The sequence below is a fragment of the Crocuta crocuta genome, unplaced genomic scaffold (assembly GCF_008692635.1).
Source record: "Crocuta crocuta isolate KB4526 unplaced genomic scaffold, BGI_CrCroc_1.0 scaffold3, whole genome shotgun sequence".
Lineage (NCBI taxonomy): Eukaryota > Metazoa > Chordata > Mammalia > Carnivora > Hyaenidae > Crocuta > Crocuta crocuta.
The window spans coordinates 716,558-736,527 of NW_027529934.1; the positions used below are offsets into that span (position 1 = coordinate 716,558).

Genomic DNA, 19,970 nt, shown 5'->3' on the forward strand with positions numbered 1-19,970 from the left:
GGGAACTTTAATAAAAGCAAAAAAAAAAAAAAAAAAAAAAAAAAAAAAAAAAAAAGNGGCGAGGGGAGACAGACCAGGTCAGGCAGGCCTTGGAGGTCGTGTGAAGAAATTAAAAAAAAAAAAAAAAAAAAAAAAAAAAAAAAAATGTGCTAGAACAATGCAGAAGGGTCTGTCCCAGGCAATTTTGCCTTGTACAAGTAGAATGAAGTCATCAGGCCAGAGTTTTAAAGCTGCTGGTATTTCAGGCATTGTTCTACCCCTTCACTTTACAGTAATGAATCTGAAGCCTAGAGATTAAATAGCTCAATAGCTTAAGGTCATACCACTGAAGCAGAGGTGCAAAAAAGGCTGGTGTCCAAACTCCCAGGCCAAATCTCCTCCTACACTAACATGGGGAGGTTTAAAAAAGAAAGGGGAAATATGAAGGGTGATTTTTCCATAAATTAAATCAACTTTAAAAGCCAAGTATATGTGGAGAGTTGGAGACCACTAACATTGTAAGAAAGGAGAGGTTTAAGAGCTGGTTAAATCTGAATAAAAAATATTCATATGTACAACACTGTAAAAAAAAAAAAAGATGGCATTCATGATTACTGGGCGGGCAGGGCAGGAGGGAGTTGCATGCTGGGGGTAGGCTGCATGGGCTGCCAGCTCTCCTGGGTTTGGAGGATGCGGTACAGCTGTTTCAGCTGAGCAACGATGTTATCTTTGATGTCTGGAGTTGAGATCTGCAGGCGGACACTGCCACTGTCAAAGGACCGTGTAAAATCACCAGAAAACATCTCGTAGATCATCCGAGCCACCACCGGAATGACCTGTTCAGAACACAGAGCACACAATTCTCTGGTGAAGGAAAGGAATTTTTAAAATAGCAAGAGGGGGTGCCTGGGTGGCTCAGTCAGTTAAGTGTCCGACTCTTGTCTGGCTCAGGTCATGATCTCGCAGTTTGTGAGTTTGAGCCCCGCATCAGGCTCTGTACTGGCAGTGCAAAGCCTGCTTGGGGTTCTCTCTCTTCTCTCTCTCTCTGCCCCTTCCCCACTTTCTCTCTCTCCTACTCCCTCTCTGCCCCTCCCCCACTCTCTCTCTCTCTTTCAAAAATAAATAAATAAACTTAAATAAATAGATAGATGGCAGGAGGGACTCAAGATTGAAGGAAGGACCAGTGAGGCCCTGGAGAAGCCCCAACTCTAATGTCTAGATACACGGTATGTCTTCAACCTCCCTGGACCATCCTGCCAAGATTCACTCTAGAAGATAAAAACAAACAAAAATAAAAAACCTGTATGTATCATCACATCATATGCCTAAGCAAACAGTTGCTTATTTGGCAAGACTTTTACTCACATTTTATCTGTCGCCTATTTTTTTGTATAAATCCAGGGACTAAACCCAAGTGGTCTTGGTGCCCACTTACTCGAATAAGGTTACATTCTTAAAAGTAGCTTAAAAGATTTTACTAAGGGGCGCCTGGGTGGCTCAGTCAGTTGAGCGCCTGACTTTGGCTCAGGTCATTATCTCATGGTTCATGAGTTCAAGCCCCATGTCAGACTCTGTCCTGACAGCTCAGAGCCTGGAGCCTACTTCAGATTCTGTTTCTCGCTTTCTCTCTGCCTGCCCCCACCTCTCTCAAATAAATAAACATTTAAAAAAATTATTTGAAAAAGGCTCTCTAAAAGAGATGGAAAGGATAATATCCTGTTAGGTTTCAGCAAGACTCTAATGCCAGTAAGGGAATGAAAGAGAAGATCTTCACTAAATCAGTCACTCACTTTGAGGACCCTGTATTCTCCAGGTTGGCCCTACTTTAATAGGACCTACTTGGTTGTTGGCAATAAACAAAGCCGGAGTCTGCTAGTCTGTCTGATGGGATTAAAACCCACCTAGCCTGATACAGATCTTTGCTCAACACAACCCTAGTCTTAGGGGCTAAAGCACTGGTAAAAAGGCAAAGAGTTGTTGACACATTCTTATCTCCTCACCTGAACCAAGATGAGTTTCCTTTCCAGGGGTTTCCCATCTGGCCATTCTTCCCCAAAGCATAAATAGATCTCAAATGGCGGCTGCTTCTCTATCTGTCCTTTCTGGTGGGCAATGAGATCTGTGGAAGGTGGAAGAGCAAGTTTGGTGTACTCAGTCATTCCATATCCACTTAGTAAATATCATATTTTATGCTGTCCAATATGGGGACCACTAGCCACATGTGGCTATTAAATTTAAATTAATTAAAAGTAAATAGTTCTTTAGTCATATGAGTCACATATGCTCAATAGCCCCATGTGGGCTATTGTGGACAAGACAAATATAGAACATTATAATTTCAGAGGGTTCTATTGGACATCATTTAACTAGACCTGAGGTTCAAATTATATTATAAAATTCACATTTCAGGGGCGCCTGGGTGGCTTAGTCGGTTAAGCATCCGACTTTCGCTTAGGTCATGATCTCGCAGTTCGTGGGTTCAAGCCCCGCGTCGGGCTCTGTGCTGACTGCCAGCTCAGAGCCTGTAGCCTGTTTCGGTCTGTGACTCCCTCTCTCTCTGACCCTCCCCTGCTCATGCTGTCTCCCTCTCTCTCTCTCCTAGAAATAAATAAAAAACATTTAAAAAAAAATCCACATTTCATAAATTTGTATGCTTGAATTTGCCACTCAGATATTTCCCAAATGAGAAGAGTATGTTTTGCTGATTATGATGATATTACTTTCCAAAGTTAAGGATAAGCTGGTGGCATTTGGTGGTTATGACAAGGCTGTCTCTCTCTTCTGCCATTAAAACAGCCACAACCAACCTAAAAATAGCTTCCAAGTACATAGCTTTGGAGTAGAATGTGCTTCTTTGTTGTCCAGGTCACTTTGAGTTTTCAGCACTAAAGTTCTCGTCTACCTTGACGTCCTCCAGAAGTAGTTTTTTGTTAAGATCTTTACAGAGCCAGGAAGAGGGTGGGGGAGGGAAGGAGGAAAACCTTCCAGGGAGCAGTTTCCAACCATCAACTTTCTGAAAAATTACTTACCACTAAGGAACGTTTCCAGACAAAATAGTTTGACCTTCTTTTGTCTCTCAATCAGGTTGGGGGCAACAGGTGATGGGGCACATGGCCCAGACCAGTACACCTTGCACTGGCATAGCCTGATGGCATAAATGGCATGACCACTGACTTCTAGGATCAGTCCTCTGTCCATGACATCTAGCAGCTTACTGGTGAACAGCTTCTGCTTCTCATTGGTGATGTGCTCTGGACCTGGGAACTTGACCTGCTCCAGGCTGACAGGACCAAAGAGCTCCTCTTGGTCAGGCATGGGACCCAGGTCCCCATAGAAGAGCCGGCAGCCCTGGGGGTTGCTCACAGTCATGGTCTGCCCATATTCCTTCCCACGGTACTGAAACTTGATGTCTAGGTCAGTCACTGCAAGATGAGAGAAGACAGTGAGAGTCCTGCTCTGCTGCTCAACCTGTCTATCCCTGAGACTCATGCAAGTCCATCAAGATCAAGCCAGCTTTCAACCAGCATTCAGGAATGTCATTGCCATACTTGTCCTTCCTGTAATAAAGGGAGACATCAACCTATTCCTGGAATATTCAGTCAAAAGGCTGCCTTAAAGCAGACAGTTCAAGGTCCATGTATACTATCTCTGTTTAACCATCACACCCTAAGGGTTATAATTTCTCCAGACTTCTAGGTCTGGTCTCCTCACTTATACTGAGTCTTCACATCAGTAAGCATTGGAAAGAGCTAAAAACCAAGGTATCTGGTTTGTGTCACATTTTTGGCTCATTTTTAAAGAAACCAGAGGAATAAGAAAAAATACCAAGCCTTCTTCTGAAAACACATGAACACACTCTGTGGATCTGTTCTAACAATTTATCATAAAAGGAAACAGTTCACGGCAAAGTAAATTTTCACTCCTCAAACCTCCATTGAACGTTATAGATCTTATCAAAGCTATTAGCCTCTTGGACAACATGCTAGCACTCACATCTCCATGCCTACCCTATCCCCACTACCACCATGTACACTGTGAAAGGGAGATGGGGCAATGACACTGATTCTTCACTGAGATCAATCTGTTCACTTCAGAAAGATTTTCCTCCAGCCAGAAGCTCCTCAAAATCTAAGAGCCTTCTTTACTGAATTCATGACCATCCACCTTTGTATCCCACAACTGGCCTTGTCCCCGGATCCCCTAGCCAAACCGATCAGCCTAGGCTTTCTAACCACCTATAGGTGAGTAGCCTAGAGCAGCAATGAATCAAGAGCCTTCTTTACTGAATTCATGACCATCCACCTTTGTATCCCACAACTGGCCTTGTCCCCGGATCCCCTAGCCAAACCGATCAGCCTAGGCTTTCTAACCACCTATAGGTGAGTAGCCTAGAGCAGCAATGAATCAGAGCACCCTCATGGGCAAGTAGATATGAACTAATGTTTACTTCTTCCCTGGTGACTCATCAGCCAGCCAGGAACCAGACACAGAGGCTGCCTGGAGGACAGCTAGCTACTCTAGACATGGCAAAGAAATGGAAGCAGAAGGTGGGGCAGGGAAGGGACTATAATAGGAGCTAAAGACCCGACGAGAAAGATCAAGGCTCACTTACTTGGGAGAGAGCTAATCCACAGCTCTGGAGAGCTATAGAAAGGCTGTATGGGTGCCTGAGGTACTTCCATTTCCAGAGGTTCAGTTTTGGGCCACACTGCTTCAGGGCTGCAGTTGCCCACACTGCAATTGCCCACACTGGCTGGTGCCATGGGAGAACCTAGAACAGAAGGATGTGGGTGAGCAGGCAGGGGTACCACATACATACATCACCCCGTCTGAGGCTCTAAAACCTAACACGGGCAATAGATAAGAGTCAAACACCAGACTATGACTCGGGTGTGGCAGCAACCTATCAATGGCTCCCAACAACTAACACAATAATAAGGTCCCCTGCTTCCTCTCCTTCCTAATCACATTAGTTCTCCCGTAAACTCAGCGTTCAGAAAACCTGCATTTGTTGACAATTAACAGACATGTGAGTCTTCTCTGGTGTTAAATTAGAATGGGCATGAGAGAAAGGTTTCCTGTTGCAGATTTTGACCCCAGCAATTAAGTAGGACTTGGCTGTCTTCAATAAAATGAACTCAACTGAATTAGTTGATTAGCTTTCAGTATATAGACATTCCATTAAAAACAAACAAATGGTTTTACATGCACAAAACATCTGGAAGGATACCCCAAAACCTGAAAGGATCTCTTTCCTCCAGGGAAACTGAGCACAAAGTTCAGAGACAGAAAGGAGGGAAAACCTTTCAATTGATTACCTTTGTAATAATCAATAAATTGATTCTTTTATACCATTATGAATTTTAAACCATGTAAGACCACAATTTATTCAAAAGTATCCAATTAAAGCGTCTAAGAAAGACAATGAAATACCCATCCTATTTTCCTGCTCTTGTCAAAGTTGACTCACTCCAAAGTTTACAGATTTCTCCTCCTAGCCTCACGTCTTAGGCATCTATTCTTCAACAATTCTTCTTCCTCTGTCCCAACAGCTCTGAAATCATAGAAGTTAATGTTTCTTTGACCCTTTGTGCACAAGCCTGGTTAAAACTATGTACCCATTTTACTTTTTCGTTTTTAATAGACATCCCATATCTTCCCAAAGAGGATCCAAGGCAGCCTGTTACCTAAGGCCACACAACATTAGCTTTAGTAAAATATTAACAGAAATAGGAAATCAGGATCCTGGAAATAGGTTGCATCCTTTTAAGAGGTGAGAATAATAGGATAATTCAGCCAAGGATTTAGGAAAGGATCTCACATTTCCAGGTATCCAACCCAAACCACTAAGTGGTCATGTAGCACTGTGGCAATACTGACCATAAAAAACCTCAATGATATTTTTCTTTACTCATCGCTTGGTTGTAAAGATATAAATGGCAAGTTAAGTGAAGGAGGGCAAGTGAACAGATAATAAGAGTCATTTCTTGATTCTCAAAGGTAAGGGAATCACCTAGAGTAGGGTATTCCAAAAGAGCAAAGCAATCATCTTGATATATTAAATTCTCTAAGTGGCACAACTATCTCATTTGATCAATAGCAGCCAGATGGAATTAGAAAGGCAGTGACAAGCTTCTGATCTAAATGCATAGCATTTGCTCCTAGTCAAATGGACAGTTCAAGGGAAGATGCGGAAAAGCAATTCACCTTGTGTTTGAGCTTCCTCAGAATGTGCAGTGGAAGAGTCACTACCTGCCCTGTCACAGTGACCTTCCAACCTCTCATTTTTCCTGGGAAGCTGAATTCAAAAAGCCCAGAAAAGAAGCAAATACTCTCCTGCAGATAAATTCTATCAAAGCCTAGTATTAAGAGATGCAGAAATCACAAGCATCACAAGCTATAGTCCTAGCAAAGTAGACTCTGTCAAGGAAGTGACACAAAATTTATACCAGGAGAAACAGTGGAAGAGTTTGCCTACAATTCATGAAAATGATATCTGCTGCACTTGGCCTTAAGGAAAACTCATGAAATTTATAACTGATGCATTTACATATGGGATTGAGAATGAATATGAATTTTTAATTTCTCTGAATTATGTGTAAGATTCAGATGTTCTCTGCCACCCACTGTGACAACTGGGTCAGCAGCGTTCTGTTGTCTATGATGCCTACTTGCTAATAGACCAGCAGCTCGGCCACAGGACCTGCTCCCTGCTCCCTGCTCCCTGCTCCCAGTGCAGTGGGGGCCGGAGGGTCAGCAGTTGCAAAGTCAAAGCCTCTTCCATCCTCCTCATTCTTCTGTACCACCTATCAGCCCCACTCACCATTGATGTTCAGGAAGGGGAAGGTGTCCTGGATGGGAACATGGTGCTGTGACTGGTCAAGCTCATCTTCCTCATCTTCTTCATCTACATCATTATCCTTGTCATCCCAAGGAGCAGATCCAGTGGATCCTATTCGAGAAACAGACATGCAAAACCCCCAAGTGAGCCATTCAGGTTGCACTACCATCCTTGCTGCTGATCCACTGTACATATTAGGTACTGTTAGATAAGAGGTTCCCTGGGTTCAGTGGGCTCCCTCAACACCCTAGTCGAAAAGAGTAGGAGTCAAAGGTGTATTCATCTCTGGCTTCAACTCCTACTGAGCCCTAACATGAGCTCTCTTCTCCTCCCCTACCTAGGAGCTGTACACCCTACTCCCCTTTCCTAGAAATATCTTTTTTTTTTTTAATGTTTTATTTATTTCTAGGAGAGAGGGAGACAGCATGAGCAGGGGAGGGTCAGAGAGAGAGGGAGACACAGACTCTGAAATAGGCTCCAGGCTCTGAGCTGGCAGTCAGCACAGAGCCCAACGCGGGGCTCAAACCCACGAACTGCAAGATCATGACCTAAGCGAAAGTTGGACGCTTAACCGACTAAGCCACCCAGGCGCCCCTCCTAGAAATATCTTATTCCTACTTTCAACCTCTTGCTACACATTAGCATCCCTGTTAAGGACTCAAGAACACCAACTTCTCTTCTTTGTAAGCTTAACGTGAGGACAGGTGCTTCCCTCTTGGCAGGGCCTCACTAGATTCATTGGAGGACAAGTCTAAATTATCTGGTCTTTAGTTGTCACTTGCCAGGCATTGGGTAAATAGGAGGATCAGGTGATATTCTCTTAGAAAAAGTATCCTACAAATTAAATAATCACTCATCCAACATTTACAAAGAGAACTTAATAGCTTTTAAATGTCATGTCAGTTGAGTCTTAACAATAGTCTCTGAAGTAGGCAGGAAAGATGAGAACCCAGATTTTACCATTGAAGAAACTGAGGCTCCAAGTTCAAATGACTTGACTCAGTGTTCCACAAGGAGCAAAGTGATAAGAGCCAGGTTCAGAACTCAAACCTCCTAAGGTTTAATTCCTCCATCTTCAAAACTACCTACCTTTCCTCTCAGTGTTGAGTCCCAAGGGAAGCTCTTCCTACCATAGGACTCTATATAGCCTCTACTTTCTAATGCTTTAAGCAGTCAGTCTAGTAACTATTCCCCTAAATGAACAAGAAGATTCTGCTGACTTCACATCTTTTGTTCTCTTGGTGCTTCCTAGGTAAAGTCTTTCTTGCTTTACCAATCTTAAACTTTGTAAGAGAGTTTCAAGTCAACTATCTCTTTAATGCTTTCAATTTAATTTTTTTAATGTTTATTTTTGAGAGAGAAAGACAGAGACAGAGCATGAGCAGGAGAGGGGCAGAGAGAAAGACACAGAATCAGAAGCAGGCTCCAGGCTCTGAGCTGTCAGCACAGAGCCCGACATGGGGCTTTGAACTCACAAGCTGTGAGATCATGACCTGAGCTAAAGTCTAATGCTTAACCTGACTGAGCCACCCAGGCACTCCCAACTATCTCTTTAAGAGTCTAGCCCAGAACCTGGCTTACTGCACCCATCTCTCCAGCAGCTGGGGCCTCACCTGGGTTAATAATTGACCCCTGAGGCTGGGGGATGTCACACACTTGATATATCTTCACTGGGTTCATGGGTACTTCCTTGGTGCCATCGTACATCAGGTTGAATTCCCTGCTCTTGTTGAGAGCACAGCGGAGCTGGGCCTTCCATTTAGCTGGGTCAGGGTCATCCACTCCTTCTTGGTACTTTCCAGTCTCCACAGCCCAGGCCTGAAGAATAGGAAACTGCAGTGAGTGCCTGCTGTTCCCCAGAAATACTACAGTGTGCTCACCCTCTCTCATACAGACACACACACATACACACCCCTGCCTACTGCCCCACCATCCCAATGCCAATCTACAGAGCCTGCAGCAGGAAACACTACCCTCAGGACCAGGCAAAACAGGGCCTGAGGGAAGGGAAATTAAACCATAAGCAAACATAATCTTTTGAAAGGAGGAGCCTTATCTCAAGTGTTGATGCCAGCACCACCTGTCAAGAGTGGCTATAATGAGGGTAGAAAATAAAGAAAAGTCTGGAAAAAAATACAGTTCACCCTTGAACAGTCTGACTGTTCTGACAGTACTGACTCCTTGCACAGTCAAAAATCCACATATATTTTTAAGGTTTTTTTAAAAATTTATTTTGAGAAAGAGATACAGAGCAAGTGGGGAGGGGCAGGCAGAGAGAGAGAGAGAGAGAGAGAGAGAGAGAGAGAAAGAGAGAATCCCAAGTAGGCTGTGCACTGTCAGTGCAGGGCTCAAACTCATCAACCGTGAGACCATGACCTGAGCTGAAATCAAGTCAGATGCTTAACCGACTCAGCCACCCAGGCACCCCCAAAATCCACATATATAATTTTTGACTCCCCAAAACTTTACTAATAGGCTATTGTTGACCAGAAGCCTTACTGGTAAGTTGATTAACACATACTTTGTATATCATATGCTGTATTACAATAAAATAAGCCAGAGAAAAGAAATACTAATAAGAAAATCAGAAGGAAAATACACAGTATTGTATTTATCAAAAAAAATCTGCTTTTAAGTGGACCTGCTCAGTTCAAACCCATATTGTTCAAACGTCAGCTATATACACCAAAATGCTGATGGTAACTTTGGATAGCAGGATTTCGGGGCTTTTTTGGCTTATTTATTTTGACATTAATTGCTTAGAAGACAAAGGGAGATGGCATGTGATATGAAGAGTTTGGCCTTGCTGTTCCCTCCCCCTGCATTTTTCAATCTGATGCTTAAATAATTGTAGAAAACAAGTACCTTTAGGAATAACAGCCTATAGGAGGACAGGAAGCATACTCTGGGAGTTCAGCTGGAGGCTGAGGGCCTCATTCAGCTGGCCCATGTCCTAGTAAACCCAGACCCCCTGCCCTTCCCTAGTTCCTCAGAGTCCCACTTCATTGGAAATATTTGCTGCAAACACCAGGGGCTGGTGGCATGAGCTAAAACAAGTTTGGCTCCTACTCTCTGGTTTTCAGTTTCGGCTCCAATGGCATGTATGTTTCCGCTCATGGTATATCCACTGTCCCCCGCTGCTAAGACAGTCTCAGATCTCTATGCTTTCTTCAGGACATCGCATTCTGATGCAGAGAGGGGGAACGCCATTAGCAGAGTAGTCAAGATCAGGAAGCACACACCAACTTGTTCAAGCGGACAGGGCACATGTCCAGTCCTAGCTCTCTGCCTCTGCCTCTGATCTCAAGCTCAAATGGAAACGTTCTGCTCCATCCTTTGAGATCTCTCATCTCCCTCAGGCTCTCCCTGCAGAGCCTGACCATCATGAGGAAGTTTCTTCCAACACTAATTCAAATCCTTCCCTTCTAATTCCGGCTCACTTCTGAACCATTTCCTCAGACTTGGGGGCACCTGCATTTGTTTTGTACTATAGAATGAAGAGGTCTGGCCAAGGTGGCTATGTTGGAACCACTCCATACAGCTCCCCACGGGGGATTTCAACTTCATTGATCCCTAGGGTCTGAGAAGTACATCTCCAGTTGTGCCTGGTGGTATCTGACTGCTGCCTCATCACATTTACCTTTCCATTTATTTGATCCCCTGTGCCCTCTCCCACTCTGGCCCCACCCAGCTGGCTTGGGCTGTGCTGACTCTGGCATGGGTCTGCAAGTTTCTGTGGCTCCCTAAATCCCTGCCGCTCCATGGAGACTAACCCAGGCAGGCAGACTAACCCAGAAGCACTGTCCCAGCCTCCCTGCTCACAACACAGACATTCCTCCTCAGGACCCACTCAGAAGGTACAGAGGACCCAGGGCTGATGCAGCAGAACATAGCACCCACCACATGGCATTCATTGGGATCTACAAAACATGACTTACTCAAACCCATTCTGAGTCTTGCCTCTGACACTCGGGTCATGTGAAGGTCCCTATTCCTCTTCTAGAAATGGAAGTAACCTCTGTGTTTTAATGGTAATTCACTATTGCTCCCCATACATTATTTCACTCAATTCTCAAGACCATCTTCTGAGGCAGGCAAGACTGGTTTCATCCCTCATTTTACTGGAGGGGAAGCTAAAGCCCAAAGAGATGATGTGACTTGCTCAACACCATACATGCAAGTGATAGTAGTAGGATTTGAAACCAGATCTTCCAATTCCTGGCCAGAATGAGGTAGTATGATAATGGGGAGCAGATAGGCTTGGGTTCAAATCTGGGCCACACCCCTTAATGAATGTGTGATTCTGGCAAGTTATTTAGCCTCCCTAAGACAGCCTCTACATCTAAAACATGAGAGTAATACCTCCCTTAGAGAGTTGCTGAGAATTAAATAATGGACATGGGGTACAAAACAGGCACCCATTTAATGCTAGCACCCCACTGCTCCCCCAGCCCCCCACATATCCTGCCCGGGGCCTGTCAGAACTGGGGATGGGTGAAAGCACCCTTACTCTTCTCCTGACTTAAAGGCCCTCCCTTAGCATTCCACAAGCAGAGATACAGATATAAATAAGACAAGCTTCCTGCAGCCACCTTTTTCTCAAGCCCTAAGAATGCAGAGTGTTCTCTTGAGTGGGGCTTTGAGGAACCAACCTCTTCCTCTGTGGCCAGCCACCAACAACAAATCCAGTCTCAGACCAAGGCCACAACCACAGGCCAGCTGGGTTAGGGCAGGTCCATTCCCCCCTCAATACCAACTCCAGTAGCTGGTACTGGTTTACAGATGTTTTCCCTCCCATTTTCATATCATTATTTAATTGGTAAATTAAAAGTGGTCATTTACTTTTTTTCTAAGTGCCCTCAGGCCAATTTTCTCTCTACCACTTATATCTATACCTTATATAACTGAGTTGGGTGGGAAACATCTCTCCGATGGCTTTCTTTGAGGAGTGAGCCCACCTTTTCTGACCCAATCTCAGCAAGAACCTGGGGCATTAACCTTAAGAGGTCCAGCATAGGGACTGGATTTCACTTCTGATATCCAGCTTATAGAGGAAAGAAAAGGCTAAACTCACTTCTCCGTGTCTTGGAGATATAGAAACTAAAGCAGCTGACATGTAAGACTGACCAGCACAGAGAAGCTGCTCTGGAGCAGAGGCACAGGCCCCAGAGTTACGAACAATGTAACACTCCTTCCCACAGCCAGCTTCCCACCTACTTCAGTCTTAAGTCAAGCTTTGGCTTCACTAGTTTTTGTAAAATGCCATGTGATTCAATCTGGTTTTCAGTCAAGTAAAACAACTCTCATATCAGCTATTTTTTATTTAAGAAAACATATTTGTAGAATAAAAACTTGCACTAAATCACCTTTCATTTTTAAGCAGAGGTTATGGGTGGGGTGAGGGATTTTAATACCGAAAGAAAAACTTGCAAAGAGCCCTCTACACCCATCCTACAGGTTATGTTAGGAGCCCGCTAACACTCAGTAGTTCCTTCCTGGTCTAGAGAGCCATTCCCTGGCCCAAATACCTTTCTCCAAAGCAAGAACCCTGAATGAGTGAAAAGCAAGAGTTACTTGCTGACCCTAGAGAGCTTTTGGAACAACCGCATCTGTCCAATCATTTGTAGTTTAGCCAACTGCACCTGGGATCCTTTGGGATATGAGTGGAGTTCCTTCGACCAATGGGAAAGAATAAACCACTTTAAACATTATAGACATGGCCCAGCAAGAGAAATTGCTATGCTGAAGTTTGGGCACCCCCCATAAACATTCTCCCTGATGCAGGAGCATTTGGATCTAGTATATTCCCCATGCCAAAATACCAAAGAGAACAGAAAAACCAAAAACATCCACACAGGTCTGACAGAACCGGTCCGGTGGTAGAAGTCCTTTACCTTGAAAATGGTATTTTCCTCCTCTTGTTGGGGGCTATGCCGGGTGGCATGTTTCCAGGGAATCTGAAAGCGCTTGGAGTCCCTGTGTAGCCAGATGAGCCCAGGGTACAGGCCACTATCCACCTGGGCCACCAGCCAGGGCTTCAGCCGAACTCTGCGAGGGTGGAGGGCCATGATCTGGGTGGGGGAGGTGAAGAGAAGGGAGCACAGGAGAATTAGGCCAGCCTCTGGGAACTTTTCCCAGCCACTGTTCCTGTATGATAGAGCTACAGTTTCATTAGATTACAGCAAAGAAACTAAATATGGGAATAAACTGTGCCAGCTGAGGAAGAAAAGAAAAGAGGTTAAAAGGTTCTTTTGATTCTCATTCCAAAGCCATTTATGCTTCATGTTCTAGCCAAATCAGACTTATCATGTAAGTAGATCACATTTCTTCTATTTAAATCCTGAAGCAGAAAAATAAAAAAGATGATGTCACCCCTGCTGGAGCACAGTCCTTCCTGAAGAACCACAGGCTCTTGTAATTGCTCTTTTCACTCTCATCTCAGGAGAAGGAAGAAAAAAAGGTATGGAGACGGCAAAGATACAAGGCAAGAATTTGAAGCACACTCTCTTTTTAGACCAGAGAACTAAAAACAGAGCGGGGAATATTTTAGTAAGAAATGACACCATCGTGTTGAGAGAGAAGTAGACAAGGGGCGGGTCCTCGTTCCAAAGTCCTCACTTACGGAGATGAGCAGGCAGTGTATCCAAGGGGATCCGCAGAGCTGGGCCTCCAGTCAGCTTCCCTTTCTCTGAGCCACCCAAAGACTCTGTGCCAAGAAAAAAGGGGTTATCCACAGGACAATCCAGTGGCCAGGAGAACACTTGGGAACAGGGAGACAAAGGCTCTGAGGACCCGGTCTTGCACCAGTGTCCAGAAAAGTCCAGGAGCCCTTGAATAATCAAATGCTACGGTTCCTAAACTTCAGCTGCTAAACCACCATAAGACAGGCTCTGTTCTGCTCAGACAGCCTCCTCCACCTGGGTCTGTTTATCTCCACACGAAGGCTAAAGTGAACTCTTTGGTTGCAGGAGCTGGCCTGGGTAAAGTCTGCAATTGATTCTCATAAAAACACACGGGCACAGCAGATAACATTCGGCAGCAGCCAGCACTCACAGCAGGAAACAAAGGCCTGCCCAGATTGGGTGCCGTTAGGAAGGACAAGTGAGTCACTAGAGAATTGTGTGCTTGGGATGTCCTGTCTAGATTTTTTCTGGCGTTCTCATTTTACTTTGTTTTTACTTCAGGTGAAAAAGGGAGGCCTGCAAACTAGCGTTCACTCAACAAATATATGCTCATTGGTTACTGTGTGTCCAGCACTATGGCAGTTAGAAAGCACATAGTTTTCCTCAGGCTCCCTGAAGAAGTCCACGTTGGAAGTGCTCAAGCCCCCCCAACCGCCTGGGGAAAGGAAGATAAATAAGTCACCTTCACACCCAGGAAGATCCCCACCTGGATCACAGTTCAGAAACCAAACCAGATGAGTCAGCTGAGAGCTCCCACTCAGAGGAGCTTAGCTGAGGGGGTGGTTCCTACCACCACTTCCTTCCCCAGCCAGACTCCCAACAAACAGGGAAAACCCAAACCAATTCCGTTTCTGGCACTTTAAGAGCAAGGAAGGACCTGCTCTCACCTGAGCCTTCTGACCCAATTAACAAGTCCTGCAGCTGAAACCTTCCCCCTGGGAGCACAGCTCACAGTGGGCAGGTAAGGTTGGCATGCAGGATTCAACTGTCCCCTACCCCATCTCCATGTTCTTGGTCATGGTTTTAGAAGGGCAGCAAGTCAAGCCATCAAACCGGGGAGAACATTTACCTTACAAGGAGGAGAGAATGCATATTCTCCTAAGGGCAAGTTCTACCTTCTCCTCCTCAGTCCCAGCCTACTTGAAAGGGAATGGAGCAAGGAAAGGCTGAATAGGTACATGGGCACTACGTTGGTCAACCCAGCATGAACTTATGCAGTACCGGTAAGAACTGGGTCTATGCTTGTCAGACATATGAAATCTACTTCCGGACGGACTTTGAAGAAAAGGGCTTAGCCTAACTGATCGACAGCTCATCAAGAAAAAATTAAAGCAACCAAGCCAACATGGGGAACTGTACACAGTGATAGGGAAAGAGAAGCAGCCACCCATAGAGATGGATTGTTAAGATCTAGAGTCGTGGGTTCGCAACATTCTCTCAAGATGGCACCACACATGAGCAACCCCGCCCCAGACTGCCTGCCTCCATGCCCCACCTCCCTTACTGCTAACCCTCTCTACCTTCTGGAAGTCAGCCAAGATCTCCCCTACCTGCCACCCAGGAACTAAGACTCTAAAAACTGGCAGAGAGGGAAAAGCTGGAAGCAACCAAAATAACAGAGGAAAATGGCTAATTACATATTCACAGGCTGCAATATTAAGCAGCCATTAACAACGGGACGTCTGAAGAATTTTATTGGATTTGGGGAAATGTTTACAACATGAAGTTAAGGGAGAAAATACAGCATACAATACTGACTGTAGAGTATATCTTCACCTTGTAACATAACATGCATTTGGGTACTTATGCACATACACACGTAATTTAAAAAGGGAAAAGATAATACAACAATGTAACAAGATTCATAATGGTTACCTGGTGATAGGATTATGAGTGGATTTTAAACTTGCCCATATACTTGTGTATATGATTCACATTTTCCTACAATGACATGTTTCAATTTATGATAATAATAAAAAAGCTACAAGTAATATTTTTGTAACCAAAAACATATTCACTTAGGAAGCTAAGACATTTCTTGGCAACTGGAAGGTATAAAAGATGATGTCCTTCAGCTGATGAGACCATAGTACCAACAATCTTTCATATCTACATGGACTTTACAGTGTTTACATACACTTTTATTTAATATGTTTGATTTCATCCTCGTGATCTGGAAGTGGTATGCATTATCATCGCCATTTTATAGCTGGGTTAACTCAGACCCAGAAAAGTGCTTTGTCTGGGGCCTGAACTCAACACTCCTGAGTCAGTGTGTGCTGTACTGAATCTTGCCACTAACCCTGCCTTCCAAGTCCCTCCCTTCTTCTACACACTAAGAAAGTAAACCAAAAACATTAACAAGATCCCAGCAGCATGAAGGGCCATGGAAGTGGTTAGGGAGAAGACTGCGTATCACCCACCACCAAACCCACCTAAATCAGAGTTCTCTTTCAAAACACTCTCATCACCCAAATCTCAGTGCCCACAGAACCTTAGCCTAGCTGAAGCCATCCCTAGTATCTCCAGCTGCCATCACAGTGAAATTCAAGGCCTGTGTCTCCAACAGGTATTTAGCCAAAGAACAAAGATGCTAACCCATCCGCTCCCCTCATGCTGGGCATCGAGCTGGGATATTTTCAACCTCCCCAAGGCACTAACTCTCCTCTCTCACACCCCCATTCCGGAGAGCAGGTCGTCTATAAACACCTCCACTGCCACCTCTGCAGCCCCTGTCCAGACTAGTTTTCAGGGGCAGCACTACTTCAAAGCTGAGATTCGAGATTGGCCTGTCAAATGGTTTGGCTCAGAGTAGAAACACTTGCCCAGTAGTCTTGCTTTTTTCCTTCTCCTGGAGGGAACCGAACGCCACCTTCCCAGTTCCCCAGCCTTTCTTCCCTTTAGTGTAGCCCTGCTTAGGAGTAAATTCTGTGCCATAATCCCCATGCCCTCCCTCCCTGCTGGACTGAAGTTGGTGGCTGGTGAGACGGTGGTGCTGCTGGTATGAGTTATGCACACACCTCTCCCCAAACTACTCTCCTGGGTCAGCACCAGCCTTCACCGACTCCTACTCAAGCACCTTCTCCCTCCCTCCCACGGCTTCCACTTTTGACATTGACCAGAGGAGCAGGGTGGGGACAGAGGTGACCCCTTTATTACAAAGCAGGCTCCCCGGAAAGAGTGGCACCGGGGGCCTCCTTTCCAGTCGGGCCTGGGAGACTTTCCCCATTTTTCCACACCCACCCTCCATCCCCTTGGGCAAAGAGGGCCTCACCCCCAGAGCAACCACGCCCTGAGCCACCCTCCCCAACACCGAGCTTGGCTGCTTGGAAAGCCAGGGGTGTCTCCCAGGCCCAAGGCGAAGGGCCTGGCTGTACCAAACAAATTCAGAGAGGAAAAACAAACTGGCTAAAGCGCCTGGCCGCCCCCATCTCCATTTCCCAAACACCCACCAGGACCAAGGGCCCGCAGGCCTCGGAAATCCCCTCTTTGGGACACTGGGGCCGGCGGCCCAGCGAGCTGGTAAGACCAGAGGGGTGGAGGCGCCGTAGCTCTATCCTCTGGTGGGCGGATAGGAGCCGTGAGCCGCACACTCCAGTAGCGCAGGGAGGGAAAGGGAGAGAGAAGTGTGGTGTCGGAGGCGCCCCGTACTCCAGGGCAAGGACCGCCCAAAAGCTACCTAAAGCAGGGCGACAAGCGTCCAGAGCCTGAGCCCCCCCAACCCCCAAACAAACAGACTTCTCAAGCAAGGTTCCTCTGAAGCGGGTGTATCCCCAACCCCCCACTCCAAAACGAGCGTTCAGAAGCTAGCGTCCTCACCTTTTCTCAGTCCTGCTACAAGAAGCGGTCGTCCTCCGAACTAAGTCCCCAGCACTCCTCGACCGGTTGGCAAGCAGTACCGGGTTGGCGCAGGTAGACTCTTCGAGCCCCGCTCCCCGTCCGGCACCGGCCCTTACCTGCCCGGCCCAGGTGCGCCGAGCTCACGTCACTGCCTCGCCCTAGGACGCCGCAGCCCCTCCGCCGTCGGGCCACGCCTCCCAGGTGCGGCCACGCCCCCTCACGTTCAGGATTGGCGGGTTCCGGGAAATCTGATACCCTGTGTTCCTGGGCGGAGTTCCTCGCGCTGCCCAGCCCCTTCCCCACCTTGCTCTCCCGCTTCTATCCCTGGCTGAGAAAACTCCCAGACTGGAGACTGGACCCTACGCCCTCGGGCTGGTGGTCTTGGGAACTGGAAGCGACTGGGAGGTCAGATCTAAGTCAAGAGGGTGCCTCCTCTTGCCTCGTGCCCCATAGGTCCCCTGCGGCTTTGGAGACTGTTATCCCCAGGCAAGAGTTTAGAGATTCTGGGCAGGACCTTCTCCCCGTGGGCCTGTGAGTGAGTGGGATAAGGAGAAGGGACTCGGGACACTTAATCCCATGGAGGGGAAGCCCTGTGGCTTTCAGGGCAGGAATTCTGCCTTTATTCTGCTTCTTAGCTGAGTAACTCAGGGTAAGTTACTTGGCTTCTTGGTTTCACTTTTCTTGCCTTTTCAGTGAGAATAATATGTCCTGCCTTTTCGAGCCACTATCTGGTAATGATTTAAAAAGCACGGCCTCTGGAGCTAACTTACAGGATTCAAACCCCAACTTCATCAGTTACTACAGACTTGAGAAAGTTTCTTAAGCTCTCTGAGCCTCAGTTTCTCATTATTACAATGAAGTAAACAAGAGTACCCACCTCAAAGGAGCGCCGTGGAGGTTCAATAAATTGCTTCATTTAAAGTATTTGGAACAGTAGTTTGGCACTTATTGAGTGATACATAAATACTTGAAATTTTGGTATAAGGATACAATGCATACAGACGGTGCCTCATAGAATAAGGTGACATCTTCTGTTATTACTTGAAATTCAAGGCCTGTATGTTCCCTAACAGATGTTTGATGAGAGTTCCCTCTCCCGTCCCACTACAGTGAACCCCAGTCCTTACCGAGTGCGTGCTTACAGTGAGCTGTGTACCAGCCCATGAGACCCTGAAGCACCAAGCTGTCCCAGGTAAGAAGGGACATGAGCAGGGTACTTAGGTTTTGAAGTTTAAAGCAATGAATGAGAGACCATAAAGAAGTGTTGTTATGCTTGAATTATGTAACCCCCCCAAAACCCAGATGCTGAAGTCCTACAGCCTCCAGGACCTCAGGATAGGACCTTACTCAGACACAGCGTCTTTATCGAGGTGTTCAAGTTAAAATGAGGTCATTAGGGTGGGCCCTACTCCTATGTGACCGGTGTCCTTATAGAAAAGGGAAATTTGGACACAGAGGGAGAAGGTGATGTGAAGGGGCACAGGGAGAAGATGGCCATCTCCAAGCCAAGGAGAAAAGCCTGGAACAGACTCTTCCCTCAGAGGCCCCAGAAGGATCCAACCTTATAGACGCCTTGATTTTGGACTTCCAGCCTGCAGAACTGTGAGACAAGACATTTCTGTTGTTTAAGCGGTCTGTGGTACTTAGTTATGGTGGCCCTAGCAGACTAATGCAGGTGTGTTGGAGAGCTCCAGATTGGTAATCATGGGAACTTGATTCCCAGTGCCAGTTCAGCTTAGGGACATATCCAGCGAAGAGCTGGGAGTGTAGCAAGTCCCCAAACCTGACTCAGCCAGCCTCTAGCCCAGCCACTGCTGGTGGCCACTCTTCCCTTTGTGAGAGGAAGGACTATCTCATCAGCACAGCCCGCTCTTTACTGCTAATGAGCTCACTGGACAAGCAGCATCTCCCCTGTGGCCCAGGGCTTGGCTCTTGAAACCAAGCAAACAGTCCACTGCAGGTGTGTGTGAGGGATGAGGGGAAAGACCACCAGGAGAGCATCATCTGAGGGGAGCCAAAAGCCCAACGTCATACAAGTATGAGCCCACACACAGACATTCACTTATGCACTAGCAGAAATCCCCATAACTAAAGTGATTTCTTAAAGGTTTTCTTTAGAAAACCCATACTTTAGAATCAGAATATTCAAGCTGGGAGGGCCCTGTGAATCCTCTACTCTAGGGCTATTACTGGCTTAGAGATGTTTCTTTGACCCATACAATATCTTAAACACCAGGAGATTTCACTCTAGTGAGGAATCGGTGAAAGGGGGTGAAGCAGGAGGAATTAAGGTAGAGATCAAGAGGAACTTCTGGGCCCTTTGAATGATGAGACCTGGCAATAGGCCACGGTGAAGTCTTCTTTGTTTGAGATACACCTTATTTGCTTGGTCTGGGGAATAAGAACATCCAAGGGCTCTGGAGGAATCAGTTACGTGTTCTCAAAAGAGCACTCCTAAGATTCCGACATCTCCAGTGTGGCTTGGGCCTGTGATGTTTCCATTGCTTTGCCCTCTATCCCTGCTCAAGTGAGGCATTGCTGACTGATTTGTGAGTCTGAGTTTCAGGCAGCAAGATGTATGTTTCAACACAGCAACATTGATTTATAACTACAGGGAATCTGGGATT

General features: G+C 46.1%; 1 protein-coding gene across 1 annotated transcript; it reads right to left on the minus strand.

Annotated features, from left to right (window-relative positions):
• Positions 1-113: 113 nt before the first annotated feature.
• On the minus strand, positions 114-17,495 carry IRF6 (interferon regulatory factor 6). Its single transcript, XM_077763158.1, has 9 exons — positions 17,323-17,495; positions 13,443-13,526; positions 12,715-12,891; positions 8,434-8,638; positions 6,803-6,931; positions 4,592-4,750; positions 3,009-3,401; positions 1,980-2,098; positions 114-815 (listed from the first exon to the last, which is right to left on the minus strand). Exons 3-9 carry the CDS (start codon positions 12,886-12,888, stop codon positions 591-593), a joined length of 1,404 nt encoding a protein of 467 aa, XP_077619284.1. The 5' UTR covers positions 12,889-12,891; positions 13,443-13,526; positions 17,323-17,495; the 3' UTR covers positions 114-590.
• Positions 17,496-19,970: the final 2,475 nt, after the last annotated feature.